This window comes from Ischnura elegans, chromosome 2, assembly GCF_921293095.1.
Source record: "Ischnura elegans chromosome 2, ioIscEleg1.1, whole genome shotgun sequence".
Lineage (NCBI taxonomy): Eukaryota > Metazoa > Arthropoda > Insecta > Odonata > Coenagrionidae > Ischnura > Ischnura elegans.
The window spans coordinates 119064473-119081571 of NC_060247.1; the positions used below are offsets into that span (position 1 = coordinate 119064473).

Below are 17099 nucleotides of genomic sequence, written 5' to 3' on the forward strand. Positions count from 1 at the left end.
AATTCAAAATAAGGCCTAGGTACTCACTTTCGTTCTACGTAAAAATCTTATTGTTTTCCTTCCTCTCCCTCGTTTGCCTAGCATTCTACCTTGTAAAAATATTTTCAAAATGCCCTCGCCGCGGCGCGCCGCTAAGTACTCGCTCTATCCAAAACTTCTGCCTCCTCCGTATCTCATCTAAAAGCTGCCTCTCCTCACCCACCATGTCCAGCACTTCGTTCTTCCTCCTCCTCTCCGTCCACTTCACCTTCTCCATTTTTCGCCACACCCACATCTCGAATGCCTCCTGTCTTCTCTCTTCCTCCTCCGTCAGAGTCCATATTTTCGCTTCGTAAAGCGCTGAGCTCCAGTGCAGCTTTACGGGTCATTAGAACGCACAAGCTTTTCCCAAGGTTGTAGGCCAAGGGAAAGGAATCAATGTATATTTGAACAAAATTAAATACAAAGTCACAATAAAGCCTACTCCCTTTCATTCTATCTAAAAATCGTATTCTTTTCCTTCCTCTTCCTTGTTTACCTAGCATCTTATCCTTTAACACTGTTTTCAACATCCCCTCTCGCTAATTACTCCATCCATCCATACATTCTGCCTCCTCCGTATCTCATCTAAAAGCTGCCTCTCCTCACCCACCATGTCCAGCGCTTCTTCGTTCCTCCTACTCTCCGTCCACTTCACCTTCTCCATTCTTCTCCATATCCACGTCTTGTACCTCTTCAGTCTTCTCTATTCCTTCTTCCTAATTGTCCACGATTCCGCACCGTAGAGCGCTACACTCCGGATCAAACTCTTCTCTAACAATAAGCTTTTCTTTAGACTCGTACATAACGATCTTCTGATAAGCTCCTTCCTGTTCATGAACGCCTCCTTTCCTAACGCGATAGTCTTCCTAGTATCCCTACTGCTCTACCTGCTCAAGATTTTGCCCACCTACTTTTATCCTGAGTCTTACATTCCTAGGTCGCGATGGTTAAAAAAAATCGCGTAACCATGGTCCCCTAGTAATTTATCCCCAAGCCGTACTTCTCGCAACGATCCTTAGCGCAATCACTACACTTTGCAGCCCTCTCGCTGACTGGCTAATCAACGCCTGATTATCCACGAACCTCATTGTTTCCATGCTCTTAATTTTATCTGTGGACTTTTTTGAACGAAGTGTATATTCATTTCATGGAAACCATTGTTTCTGTATTTATTTTCATAAATTATCGCTAGGATGCTCTATGCATTACCGATTCAGTTAGAGGCAAGTATTTCTTTTATTTCTTACTTTTGATTGAGGTGGGCTTAATGTGGTTTAGTGTCTGTCCTTCTCGTTAATATTTAATTGAGTATTGTACAAAGGAGGCTTCCTTTGCGGATTGAGAAGTAAACACCGGATAAGAAAACAATGCGGCTAAGAAACAGCTCGTCCCAGGTTGGAGGTTAGATTTTTATGTTTTGGGGGGCAGCAATCCTGCCGGGGGGTTTAGGTGCTATTGAATACGCCCCGTGAGGTGAGGGGGTCCCCGGGACCCTCTCCGGAAAAATTCTTTTAAATTAGCCTTTGTAAACACGAAAAAAACTTTTAAAAATTTGTTTTCATCATACTTGTAAATGTAAAAAAATGTAAATGTTTCGTCCTTTTTTTTCGGAAAAATTACCATTTAAGTTGTGGGGAGGCAGGCTCCCCTTGGCACCCCTAAACTTCGCCCATGACTGCCCGACGCAATTGCTATACCTTATGTGCGGCAGTTATTATTTATAGTTCTTGTGATAAATGATAGATGGCGGCTAATCCACGATAATTTTTCTATGACCGCCCGTAAGGTATGAAGCTAATGTTGTCGTTAATCCTAATAGGTGTTTATTACTATTTTTTTTGTAAATCGGTCTTGGAAGACTAGTAGGCACCACTTGCATGTAGGTAAGAGAATGGGATGAAATGATTTTCACAACTTTTGAGACGAGTTCATCGCTACTTCATCAGCAAACGAGTCGAGCTTTTCCCGCCTTCGGCAACCGCAGCCAGAAGACGGGCTCGCCTGACTTAAACAGGAGGAGCTCGCAGACCGCCGCGGAAGCGAGCGGGCAAACCTCGTTATCTCAAAACCCCTCCGAAAACTTTTCCAATCGTCCGCAATTGACTTCCCAGACCACCCGAACATCAAGACATCCCCACCCCACCTCAAAACCTCGCCCCCACCCACTACTACACGAGAAACAAAAGCAAGCCGAGTCGTCCTGGTAACTGAAACACACACAAACACATTAAAAAGACCCTGAGGATAACCTAAATGCGGTGAATAATCGATGCACCATGATATACCAGTAACCCTCAGCATTTTTCGTCCATGCTTTGTTTATCTCATACACATGATTCGAACGCGTTTGCAAGGGACAAATTCCCCCTCAGGTGGGACTAATTGACGCCGGAAATTAGGTGAATAATTAAAGCACGGTCAACCACCTGGCCCCAGGCAAGTAGCCAGGAGAAGACTTAAGAGACTTCAAATTCCCTCTGAAAGTTGTACTAATAATAGTCAAATAACACTTTTGTCAATGTTGATGCCTCAAAATTTCTAATACAAACATTTGTAACCAAAACAATTTTTTAAATAAACTGTAAATAACAATTAGTAATAAAAACACACAGAGTAGTATTTCATTACTAAAGCAGTTAAGGAAAATGCGTTGCCAGCACTGATAATGTTGCCATGCCGTCACTGCTCCCTTAAGGACACAACTAGCCAAAGGGCACTATTCATCTGCTATTTTCTTATCTTTAAAAAGTAGGGGTCTGCGATCAGGATCAGGAGGGGGTTAGTGAGACAAATATGATGAGTGAAATCAATTTTTTCGACCTCACCATTGACAGGAGCAATAATAACCACGCAATTTCTATCTTCGGTATTTGTGGAATAATGCCAGTGAATTATAATTTATTAAAACTTCAGAGTTACGCTGGATTAGGATTAAGAAAAATAATGATCTTTATTCTTCTCTCTCCTGTAGTGTGCTCTTTTCCCCCATAATTCTCTAAATTATTTGAGAATGCACAATTTTTATTCCGGATATTGGAGTGAAATTGAATTACAAATTCTTTGAAAATCAATCTAAATTTTATTTGAAATTCCTTTAATTTAATTTTTTCTTATAATTTGCAAAATTCTATCAGAACAGCGTTAAATACGAAACATATTATGAACCAAAGTACGAAATTCTGAAAGCTTGCTTTGTACTCCGTCGCCATTATTTAATAATGAGCATAACAAACAACTCTTCGCGGACATCCCAATGAGCTCCGAGGAAAAAAAAGCAAAAAAATGAAAAAGCATTGGCCGTGTACAGAAATAAACTTAATTTTTAATGGAATCCTAGCCCATGTGGTAATGAGAAGCGTGAGTTTTTCGCTTCCCATTCGTCATGGAAACGGTCTCTACCAACAAGCAGGGATAAGCTTCACCGATCAATAGTTCGAAGTGAATCTATTTCCTCGAGTTCTTTAGCCATGAGGGAATTGCGTGCTAGGAGCAGCTCTCGCAATTAAATTTCGTCTCTTCTTTACTTGCCCCTCCCTTCCTTTAAGTTCGACCTCGCTGAAGGCCGATTGCGGACGAGCTAGTCACGAATCCCTTGTCACGTGACACAGTTCTAAAGAGTTTTCGTTTATGTGTTTTAAGACAACCTATTCCCTTCAATGATTTCCTCCTGCCATTGCAAACATAATTGTCTTTGAACTTCATACGCTTGAGTCGTTTCGCGTGTTCAATATTTATGTGATGGTAAACGTACATATTTGTGTGATCGCCTGCAGTTTGTGGACGAAAAAAAATATTTTGTTGACTCCTAGGATATTCATTAAGTTCCCTTTAATTTGAGGACAATGCACGGCGTAACTCATTTATATTCACATCCGTTATCTTTTACGTAAACTCGTTTTGAGGCCCAAAGATGGATGCTAGAAAATATAGTATCATTTTAACTTTTACCCGTAATTATACTTTCATTTTAATCTTCTACCATTCCTCTAAATCTGATGGAAAACACTTTCTCTCTCAGATATCAAAATTTCCTAAAATTACGCATTGGATGAAAATTGGTCGTTTAAATTTACAGTGCGTGGGCTTATATTTTAAAATGCTTTGATATTCGAATACTTGTATATTGATCTTGTGCCCTCGAATCGGAAGCTGTATATTTTTATGCCAGACTCACATTTTCTGTTTGTTCCACATTGTTGCTAATACGTATTGACTCAGACCTTGGTTACGATCTGATTATACATCAATGGCTAAGTTCTAACAACACGTATCTCAAAATTTGGCTGGTCTGAGTTAATACTGTTAATAAAAAATAAAATTCAAGCAAAAAACAACTCTTTGTTTGAAAATGTATGCTTCTTTTTTTAGTTTTATGTATTTTTGGTTTTTAATTTCAACCAAAATTATGTACAATAAAAAAAATAAATCGCTTTTTTTGCTCTCCTGAAAAGTTTCTATTTTTGAGATAAGTGTTATTATAACTTAGCCATCGACATGTTATTAATTAGCATTATCATCTGTTATATCTGATTCACAGTATCGGACTACTATCTTTCAACCAATGAGTCCACGATTATAAATATTTATTATTATCTTTACGAAATCGTCCGGCCAATACCCTTCCTCATAGACCGTGGGCACAAGTTTGAAAAACCCTGTCTAAACTCTCAGCCTTGCCTAGTTCCACGTATTCACATGCCCACAAGTGATAAATAGTGATAATAATTCAACTTGGAAAAAATGTGTACATCTGACCTACGTATTCCAACGTCATAAATACTTGATATTTCAAGGAGGCACACGGAGGTAATGTTGTAAATTTAGGACGCTCACTACTTAAGCATCGAAAACCTGAGTACTCTGGAGGTGTAATGACGGTCTTATAAGTTTGTGTTGACTTCCTGTCATTGTCTTAGGTGTTGATCACGTAATATTAATCGGTTACGTGGTGCTCGTAATATGGTAGTGCTTGCGTTCCATACTGTCTTGCGCCCAGCTGCAATTATGTGCGCACCGTGTTCTTTCTTTTGTTTTAAAATTCGTGACTCATTTACGTAATAACTCCGCAGGTGTGGTAGATATCCGAAAGAGGAGGTACGCGATATCTGCACAGTGTTTGACTGTCGATGAATGGACGGCTCGATTGATTTCTTCAACTATGTCGTGAATTCCGTCTCACATAATTTTTATGATATTCTGTTTCAAACATCTGCTCGTCAATTATTAGTTATGTGTTGTCACCAGACTGTCTGCATAAAACCAGCAGACAGTCTTAAATAGATACGTGACCTGTACGAGGATTCATAGGGAAAGGAACTGGTTCACGCCTGTGGCTTGGTACGAGGTGAACTCTACCCTCACCAATTCGAACCAACCTTTTAGATTGAATCACTGATTTTGACCGATTAATTATATTTGTCATTTACAGCGTTTTTAAGAGCCCAAAAATTATATTCAATGCGTAATTTGAGTTGTATATCCATTCGGAGAGGCTGAGCTTCAATTTTTTGTCCGCAATTTTTTAGCCATATATTTTTAATTGAGTTGCTGCTTACAAGTTTATCAAATTAATCCATGAGTGATTTTTCAATGATTTACACGATTAATTGCTGCCAGTATGTTTACGACATTTCTTAATTGAGTGTTTTCTCTCTTCAAACCCAATACCAAACCACCTAGCGTCCGTGTAAAAAAAAACAGCGAACACTTTAAAATCGCGGATATTGCCTTAACGAGGATGCATAAAGAGTCGTCACCCGAAACATCTGCTGCCCTAAAGTCACTCACCCGGTGGAGAGCCCGAGGAGAGTTCATCACCGCAACAATTCGCCAGGAAAGCGTGAAATGTTATTTCTTGTTTAGACCATAATATGTAGATACCATAACTTCGCGAGCGTGAAGGGTGAGGACACTCTTAAGCAAACCGCTGTTGGCCTATGCGCCTTTTTAAGGACCCCGAAGGCCATCTTTCTGTCATTTTAAAACTCCTCCTCATCGCCATATCTGTTCAGACAGCCGGGCCTTTTCATTCGGCCGGATCCACAACGGGTGATCTCCAAGCTTATATCCTCAGATGGCGTTTCGATGCGGGCTGGCCGTCATCTACGCCCTCATCCGATTAAGGGGATGAGCGCATGATTTTTCAGGATTTATTCCATCGAGGTGAGAAACGAATGCCGTTTTGTGAGAATTGCGATACATTCCCTTCTCTCATAATTATCTTAAAAACTTATTAATGTTCATCCCACAAAGAATCTTAGAGATTGCTATAGGAATTAAGAATAGATATAATTCAGAGCTAAACCAAGAACATTATCTTATGAACCCACTATGTTTCCAGGTCCGACAGAAACGATGAATTAAGAGAGATATTTAAGTATGAACTCTTGAGGTTTGGGTCATTTAAAAAAAACATATTTTCCAACTTCTCAGAAATTTATTCTTAATTTTCCATTTTCTTTCTTTTTCTTATCATATGAGAGTTACAATAAGTACAAAAGTGGTCAAGTTTTAAATATAAATTTTAATTTGTAAAGTATATCCAATAAAACCTCTTAAGAAATAGAATCAAAATTTTAAAAAGGAACCTAAGACAATAATAATATTGCTTATTAACGGGCAGTAGAACCAATACAATATTTAAATAAACCGATGAAATAATGTAAAAGAAAGACAAGATAAACGCAATTACGTGAGGGTACACAATCATAGACAAATTAGAAAGCAAAAGGAAAGATATCCCTAGTTTGCTGCATAATTGTACGCATTTATGACACAATAAGAAAGACCATTAAAGAAATGGACACATGATATGACTCAACCAGACTCACCAGAAGCCAATTTGAAAAAGCAGCAAACTTTTGGAAAAACTCTATTGCAAACTGACCTGACTGTCGTTTAAACAATTTCCTTAAGGTGTTCATTTGTGTCGCTAAAGGCCTGGTTACACGGTGCATTAACCCGTACGGGTTAATGTCTAAATGTATGAACGCGAGAATGAACGGAAAAATTCACCGTGTAACCACCCCAAAATGTACAAATGCATGAACGCGTGAACGGAAAATAGAACCTGTTCTAATTTCGTTCATGCATTCGCACAAGTTGATAACAGAGCCACCTGGTGGGAAACAACACATTTAGTTGTTATCTGCAGGGCTATTCCACGGCCGTCTTGGCTATTCAGTAACTCTTTACGCGTATTTGTTCGTTTGTACTGTATCGTAAGTGCTTGAATCCTACCACAAACTCACCATTTGCATCTACACTAATATTCGTATAGATTATCCCTGTATGTATGCCGGACATACCAAGTTTAGTATTATGCCGGAACATAACAATCGATGAGGTTGTCACAGAGTTTTCAACACGACATTTGTGAAATACAGCGGCTATCATACGACTTATAGAACACATTTAAACATAATTAATATCATACGAATTAACGACGATTCTACCTTTTATACGTCCGAGGTGGGAATGCGCTGGCCCACCACAAAAATACGACTCACATTACGCAAGTTCATAAATCGACAAGACCTCTAAACCAACATCTTTTCCATCAACAGCAAATATCTTCTTAACTTTATAACCGTCCCGGACAAAAGTAGAACAAAGTATTAAAATTATCTATTCTCATACATAATCTACACTCAGTAAAACAGATGACAGAAAATTGTCTAGTAAACACGGCTTAAAAACAAGATGCGTCTACAAATTTTCAGCCTAAGTATTAACTTTGATAACGTTTTGAAATAAATAGAGTACTATTGAGATATAGCATTAAGCTAGCGATAACGATAAGTATTAAATATAAATAAATATTACTGGCACGAAATGATACAACTTCGGCAACTACAATGAAAACCACTGTTTACACGGCAGCGCAAATATATTACCAGTATGTGAAATTTCCTGGTCCTATACAGGAAACAACGAAAAGGGAATTATTTTCTGGTAGGTATCGTCTGCTTCCTACCTAATGATACTGTTTTCACATTTAAATTTTGCGCACTGTAAAGGGAATAAACAAAAACTAAACGCCTCGCGTTACAAGAAAATGTGTGAAAACTTGTGCGAACGCATGTACCGTGTAACCGCTCATTCATGCTTCTTGTTCACGCAAACGTCCATGAATTCAGACATGCAAACAGACACGCATTCATACATTAACCCGTACGGGTTAATGCACCGTGTAACCAGGCCTTAAGAAGTCACAAATTGTGAAGCCATTTTTCAATGATCGAAAAATAGGCCGGAAAAGAGAATAGTTGTACTTAAAAATGGAATTGTGAACAGTGAAGTGGATCGGGATGAAACAATGGAAACTCTGAGGGATACAAGATATAACAAAGTTAAGCATTGAACATGATTATTTACTGTATGAAAGAGAAAAAATAATGGAAAATTGCTTTCTCCGCAGGTGAATTGATGTGGCGCACCTTTTATATAGTTGTTTAGTTCGCACTAATTGCGCAAATTCAATTCTGGGCCATATCCTTTCCCGGGCCCAGCTCACACCATGAGAAATTATTTTCGCTTGCTATTGTTGTGATACTGCTGCTGGAATTTGAAATTGGGTCCCGTTGCTAGGTAACCAAACACTCCGTACTCCAGGATACCATACATTCTTATTCATTTTAAAATAAAGATTTACCTTTAGAAATTTAAAATTCAAAATTTTCTCCAGACTCTGTTGGCTGTGCATGACACGCTGAAAAGGAGGCTACACAAAAAATAAAATATATTAACTTTATTTTTGTGTAATAGCTATTTAAACAGCGGCGTGTAGTGCAGCAAAAAAATTATAAAGTCGTAATTAAAAATTAGATCCTTGCGCATAGTGTGGCGTGTTATGTCTTTTGATTCGATTTTGAAATATATATGTCACCTTGATGCGAAATCGTGGGAAGAGGAGCGAAAGAAATTTTACTTGCGGATACATTATTATTCATAATTTTAGAATGTATTCCTTTACCTTTATCATTGCCACAATAATTGACTAATTTACATCTACATCTACATAATACCCTGCGAGCCACCTCTAAGGTGTTTGGCAGGGGGTGATCAATCACCAGCATGCAGCATGCATTTGGACTCCCACATGCACACCACACCATCCACAGAACGTCCCGTATAATAACAAACTATAATACTATATGCTGTTAGAAATAGAATATAGAATAGAAATTCAGAAACATGCATTAAGTTTTACATAGGTTAGTAAGCTACGCTACAAGTCATGCAATCTATTTACGAGTTCTATTGCTGCCGTTATAATCTCTTATCGATCGTGGAAAAAATGACATTCGGAATCTGTCTGTTCTGCAATCTATCTCTCTTATTTTATTTATATGATCTGATCTTCCGTAGTACGTTGGCGTCCGTAAGATTGGCGTCCGTAACTTCGTCAGAAAAGACACTGCTCTTGAATTTATCTAAAAGGTTTAGTCTATTTTTCAATCTACGGTCCGACAGAGATTCCCATCCGAGTTTATCCAAGAGGTCAGTTACACTAACAAGACTATCGTAACGACCTTTCACATACCTGGCAGCTCTTCTTTGCACGCGTTCTCTGTTATTAAGCCTTTTTCATGAGGGTCCCAAACAATGGCAGCGTATTCCAAATGTGGTCAAACGAGGGAAAAGTAGCTAATTTCTCTCACTTTGTCGTCGCACTTTCCTAATGTTCTTTTAACAAAACCCATTTTACGATTAGCTTGACCGGTTATTTCTCTAATATGTTTATTCCACGATAGATCATTATTGAGTCTAACCCCTAGATATTTCACGGATTCAACTGCCTTTAACTGGGTGCCCCGAATGATATAGTTACGCTGAAGGAGTTATTCTTCTTCCAGAAATTCATTACGACGCATTTTTCCAAATTTAATTCTAACTGCCAAGCATCGCACCAAGCTTGGATAGCAGCAAGGTCATTCTTTAGTTCATCTATATCTTTGCTGGAACGGATTTCACTGTAAACTACAGCGTCGTCTGCAAATAATCGTAACTTACTCTGCACTACTTCGCCAATGTCGTTTATATAAAGAAGGAATAGGAGTGGGCCAATGACACTACCCTGAGGAACGCCAGAAGTGACTCTAACCTCATTGGAGACTGCACCGTCTAATAGTGTGGCCGAGTGGAAGGTCCTTCCCAATTTTCTTTTGATGGCAGTATGGAGTTGATTGTTAGCCCTGATGAGGGTGGCCTTTCTTGGACGTCCACCTCTGTCCAAAGAAACACCTGTCTTTGCATCCTTTTTTCCTTTGTTATCATTTTTTGTTTCTGCCTTTTTGTTTCAAGGTAGAAAATTAGTGACATCAACTTGATCTTAATTTATAAATGTTTTAACCTATTTAAAAATGCACCTCAACATTCTTGTTTGGTATACAGTTCACATTTTTTAAGTATTGACCGCCAATTTCATTAGTTAACTATGTTTTTATTTATCTTGAAGGTTGTTAATTAGAAGATTATGTTTGTTCCTCGTTAACATCTCGACATTATGTTTCCTCACTCAGGGTTTGAATTAAATTACGGAACTGGGAAAAATAAATTTTACCATTTGGTATTAGAAATTAATTTTCATTACAACCATCTATCAATCAATGTACCAACCCTCTAGATAAATAGCAGAAAATACATTTCTGTTCATAATGAACGCTTCGTAATAATATACGGTTTAAATTCTACCTTTTGAATTTATAATTGTGTTTCTTTTGTATGAGGATGCCATCTATCGATGAAACTATCCGCACGATCCGATAAATAACTGTGGAATAGTTCATGCTAAGTGTTCATGAGTAATTGAATCTGTGGTACTTGTATGCTCTCATTTTTAGCTCTATTGTTAGTTGCTGTTGGGCATTCGTTAGTATAAGGATTGCATATGCCTTCTGAGGCAAAATTCGCTCTTTGATGACAACTTTAGCTCCATCCACTTTAACGAGAAGAAACTTTACTGTCGTAAAAATGAAAGGATGGCAGGAAGGTCGAATTCCACAGTTGAAACAGCGATGTAATCGCATGTCATTACTTTAATTAGTTTTCAACCCGTAAATAATTGAGAATTACGATGTGTCTCTTCGACTTTGCGTGACTTATCATGTAATATCTCCGTCATTTGATGAGTAGATAATCATGCGGAAGTCGACCTTCAAAAAGAAAAAAAAAAAAAAAAACTTTTCTTCCCAAAATTTGAGGGTCGGAAATGTTTTGGACACACTTATCATTATTTCGAAATTAGTTTGGCAACATATTCTAATGTCACTGTCTGCTTTTTTCTTCTTTATCGTGTTCATCTTGTTGTCATGTCTTTGATATTTGCGCACTGCTTATTTGGACCGAATTTATTCATGTTTCCATGACTGGGAGATTAACATTTTTGGAAATGAAGATATTTCTAATGTGACGTTTTACATTTAATTATTGATCTTGATGCCGTTAGGGAGTTGTTGATGGGAGGAGGGAGGGGAAAAATTGGAAAATTGCTAGAAGTAAAGAGGGAAAAATAAATTGTATCTTTAAGTAAATGACAAGGATTTGTAACAAAAAAACAGTATTATGTATGAATATCATAATACCGTAACTGGTGCTACAGCATTATGATATTTTCATACGAAAAGGCACCCAAAGTTTTGAATGGAGAGCTGATTTCTTTGAAATTCCTTAAATTTTAAGTCTTGCTAACCGTTCCGTCACAGTTGAAATTACGATTAACCTCAGAGCAATAAGTAAGAGTCAGGGGCATTGCCAGGACGACGTGATTGGGGAGGAGCACGACCCGGGGACTGAGGGGGTGTAACCAACATGGGGGTGAACACTGAGGGGGTGAACATTTTTATATCCATAAATCACATTTTGCACTATTTCGGGTCTTAAAATTACATAATTGATGGGTAGTCGGGAATCTGTTGGGCTAAAACATATTGGTGGAGCAGAATAAATTTGTTTTATAGGTTAATTTTTTTCTACTAATTGATTTTTGGGGGGGTTCGCACCCCCTTAGCCTCCCCCTCCCCTGCCTACGCCACTGGGAAGAGTACAGCAGAGGATACGAAAATGTTTATAAATATTTTAAACTGTGACGGGTGTGTAAACAAAAGAAGATCGCTGGACGACATGAACAGTGATTATTTCAACCAATGGTCTCAATAAAAATCTTTACTTAATTTTTTAAAAGAGTAATATTGTAACCCTGTGTTATTTTCTTCCTTTACAGACGACATGATTGAAAACGAGAACGAATCTCTGCGTGAGCGCGTGTCTGACTTGGAGCGGAAGCTGCTGGACCAGGGCGATGAGCTCGTCTGCCTGAGATCCACGCTAGCCGACGCTCTGCGCCGCATCTCATCGCTTGAGGCGAACCGCGCCCCCGCACCCACCACGCCCACATCCAACGCCCCCGACGTCCGAAACGGAGCCAGATCAGGTGAGATCACCTATACATCAACGCATATCATCGTACGAGATACTACAGGTTGCCATGACGACGCATTTACGGATTTCCGAATCATGGGAAAATATCCGATCATTGTTTGGAAGTTAAATTAGCGACCGCACGCGGCGCGGGTGTAACGGCTCCATTAAGGGCCTTAAATTACTAATTTTTACCCAGGCTTATAGTTAAATCACTTCGTTTCCTAACCGTGAAACATATAGATGCTCGCATATATCTTATACGAGGTAAAGCTTTCATACCCATATCGCAGAAAGGGCGCACACCAAAATTTCACACTAATTCTCCTCATAATTCAATATTGAACGAACCCTACCCTAATTGTTCCATTGATTTAATCCAGTTACATGCTAATGTTTTCTATGAATACCGGCATTGATGTACTGATGCTGGAATCTCACGTTTAGTGCCTCATATAGATAAATTTATTGATGCTTTTTTAAACCAGCCTTCAAGATTGTAGAAGGCTAACCTCCTATCGTTGAGAACACCCTTATTTGATTTTAGGGATGCCAAATGAAGAAAGCTGATCTTTACCCAACAGGCACTATTCAACTGCTTAGTTGGCATTGCCTCGTTTGTGCTCCCTACATTTGATTTATAGCTTATTTTTTCAATAAAGCAGCCTAAATATAGTTCATAAAAATTTCTACATTAGATGTTTGTCATCACCGAAAGAGGGTTATAGAAACTACTTGTATTCTTGATGTAACTAAAGCTTACCCAGGCTAGCAGTTAAATCACTTTGTTTCCTGATAAAGCAAAAAGTGTTTGCTGAGATCTTAAGATCAATGTGTACTACTTCCGACTTGTAACCCTGAGTACAACGCATATTTGAATGCAGATAACTTCCTTAGGGATTCAGCAAATTAGGAAATCAAAACCACACACGCTAGCCATACTTTATTTGAATAATTACTGGGATAGTAATTGAATAATTCATTTGAAGGTCCTTTACCTCTCCGAATTAGGTCATTTTTATTCGGAGATGCAGAATATTAGCTCTGCTTCTAGTCTTTTATTTGCTTAACAACTATACTATCATGAAACTTTTGGGTGTACAACTATTTCTTCAATACGGTTTTCTAGGCACGAGGAGGGGAATGGAAGGGGCTGTAATGCCATTATATTGCGGTATTGGTGAATAGCGGGTTGAATCAATCTGGATTTTAGCTTGTACTTTCCATCGATATTATCTGGAAGAGAAGGGACCGTTGAACGATAGAGCGAAAACTCATACCTATTAAAATGTCAATTTATGCCACCCTGCGAATTTTCAACCGTGGTGTCACTACGGTGCCTTCCCACGTTTGAAGTAAATATTTTCCCTTGTAAATCTTTCTTGGTAACCGATCCGCTGATGGCGATTTTTTTACCATCATCGTTTTCAAAACTGGAGACATTTTTGTTAATTGAGTTGCTTAACCCATTCCTCTGAAATGACGAGTCTAGCTCGTCATAAACTTCCGATGCCAAATCGTACGATGACGAGGGTGGCTCGTGATCAGATTTTCATAATGTTAGCACTATATAGGCGAAAAATATAAATATTTTGAAATTTTATAAATTTTAAGCATTTTAAGCATTTCATAATATACATGAAGAACTCATATTTCATTAATTATGATTCATTGGGAGGCATGGCATGATTTTATACGAGTAGCGATGGCTGGGTTCTCGATGTTTCATGATCACTTTTTATTTCACTGCTCTCCGTTGGTTACAAAGTACAAAATATCATTTCATCGCCTACGATTCCATTTGAAAAGAACCACAGGAAAAATAAATAGAGGGAGGGGCACGACATTTGGGAAATAACTTGTATGATGTTGGGTACGATATGGTGGAAGTTCGTAATATCATTAAAATGAGATATTGCAATATTTCCACTTATAGTTTTATTCTTACAAAACGCGTTTCGTCGTTATATTGATAATGTTGTTCGTAACGACGAAACGCGTTGGGTAAGAATAAAACTATAAGTGCAAATATTGCAATGTCTCATTTTAATTATAATTTAGGAAATAAATTGAAGTGATAGTGAACTTGTAATTTTTCCGTAAATTTCTTGTCTTGGCCTCAGCAGATACCATTATAGAATAAAATAAAATAACTTTGTTTTATTCCACACTTTATTTTAAATAGCACGTCCCGGGTTTCAATATCTAATGCTATCATCAGGTTAATCAGCACTAGATGCTGAAACCCGGGTCGTGCTATTTAAAATAAAGTGTGGAATGAAACAAAGTTATTTTATATTATTCTATGATGAAGGAATTCCACAAAATAACGCCTGAGACCGTGTCTTATATTAGCAGATACCCCCTGTGGTTGTGTGCGAGTTGGTTGATGGGTACATTGGCAGTGGGAGTTCTTTGGGAATGGGGAAACTTGTGAGTGTATGTGACGTCGTAGTTCGTGGTGAGTGTCGGCCGGCCCCTCTTGTTTTACGTGGGCCTCTCTCTAATTACAGCCCTCACCTCCCTTAGCCGTCACTCCACGTCGATTATATATGCACTCCGCGTAGAGTCGATGATGCATTGTTTATTGCCTACGGCCATCCGATTGCGTCATCGACCAAACGAACTGATCTTCGGCGCTTTCAGCGGTCATTGAAAAGTTTCCGATTCTACGATTGTCTTCCTGCCGTATGATGATGCTTCATTCATGCATTCGATTCTCTATTCGTCCAATAGCCTCGGGAAGTAATTGAGAAAATGGACTGGGAACCATTGGCGTAGCCAGAGGGGGGCCCGGGGGGTCCGGAACCCCCCTCCCCCCCCCCCCCCCCCGAAATATAAAAACACAATTATTGTCCATCATAAAAGAAAACAAAATATTGAAAAATCAGGAACTTACAAAATGTTTCTTTAACAAATTATGCTTTTTCGATTATGAAAAGTATTAACATTAGTTTAAAACACATTACCAAGTGCCCGGTTTTCAAAAAGTTTCCCCCCTGGTTTTGGACACCCCCCCGAACGAAATTCCTGGCTACGCCACTGCTGGGAACAGAAACAGTTTGATAGACAAGGAATGAAATTGAATCGGCTACATGAATGACATAAAAATAATAATAAGTTTTATTACTCTATACAGAAAATTACAATTCAATAACAAATGTGGAGTCATTTCAGGTATCCTTGAAGGAGATCCTGTTTTAGGCTACCATCAATAATAATACATTATGTTTTACTTAAAGATATGGTGATACTATGACTATCTCTTTAAAATATAAGTGCGTACTTTAAAGCTTCTTGCTAACAGTTTACTTATCACTCTTTTATATCAATTTTTAACAAAAATATTTGCTCTACACACTATTTGGTGAGAAGCCAAGAATATGCATTTTATAAAAGTTCAACGGACTTTGAAATAGTAGGTGACTGGGGTTAGGGATAACGTTACTAACATTGTATACGTTTGGTACCACGCACTAATAGCATTTTTAAACAACGTTAAATTTGGTTTTTGTAAGGGTATACATTGTAATTTTTACGCTGGGTGAAGGGAGAAGGTAGGCACTGAAATATTTCAGGGTTATAACTTCTAGGATAGAAACACCGTAGAGCCTTATATATGCCTCAATGGAAGCAAACTTAACTGGAGAAAAAGTAGGAAGGATATTTCAAATCTATTTTTTCAAAATGATACGAAAAATTCCCTTTTTAGCAGTATAGCATAATAATAAACTGATATTTAACGTGAATCTTCTGGGAGCGTTTTAGAAAGCGCTAACTATCAAGCCAACGTAGAGCGACGGTTTTTACCATGTGTTTGGAACCAAGAACTTAAGATTTATTTCGTCTTACTTTGATCGCAAAAGTGAAACACTCTTGCTTTATTGGAATTCAGGCAACCATTTATAAGATAAGTAATGTGATGAAATGGATTGTTTTTAATTTGACTCGGACTGGGCGTCACCATTCGTACAAAAATTCGAGGCTAATTATATTTTAACGCTTCGAACAATGTTTTTCAGCCAAAGCTTAAGGATAAACCCGACTTTCAAATAGCGTAATCATGAGATGTTTGATCCTGAACCGCGGTAATAGCAATCGCTCAAGGATGGATTTGGCGGTTGGACAACTGGATTTTACGCTCAAAAATACTTTGTTGAAAAAATTCGTAAAAGAAAGATGAATGGAGTCTTTTTAAATACCCGGGATAATAAAGATAAGGGTCATGCATGGGTCAATTCATTTCAGCGCGCAATAGTTACCCCGGACGATCACGAATGGTGTCCAACAGTAGATCTAATTTATCTTCCATTTCCCTAGAGCACGTTAAAAGCAAACCAGTCCAGCACGATAGCTCGCGTAAGGCATGCAATATTCACACCCTAGTTACGTCTTATACTTCATTTTTGCGAACTTCATGGGCACTACTTGGAATCGATAACTATAACGTGCAATTCCGACGTCTGGATTTTACGTTCGAAAATTCTTCGTCGAAAAAATATTTGCGCAATAAAAATACTTGAGGATTTTTAAAATAAATTTAAAAAAATGTATATGCAAACCTGAAAATAATAATTTTACCTTGAATGTATCTTGGTTTTCATGGTTGGACTGCCTTGTTTCTCAAATTGGAGTGTCTTGGTTTCTTCTTGCACACA

General features: G+C 38.2%; 1 protein-coding gene across 4 annotated transcripts in view; it reads left to right on the top strand.

Annotated features, from left to right (window-relative positions):
• LOC124154502 (echinoderm microtubule-associated protein-like 2) overlaps window positions 1-17099 on the top strand; it is a 444841-nt gene that overhangs the window by 319192 nt on the left and 108550 nt on the right. For all 4 annotated transcript variants that reach the window (XM_046528280.1, XM_046528281.1, XM_046528282.1 and 1 more), the window contains exon 2: window positions 12245-12454. In XM_046528280.1, coding sequence (XP_046384236.1) covers window positions 12245-12454 — 210 coding nt within the window. The remainder of the gene's footprint in view (window positions 1-12244; window positions 12455-17099) is intronic.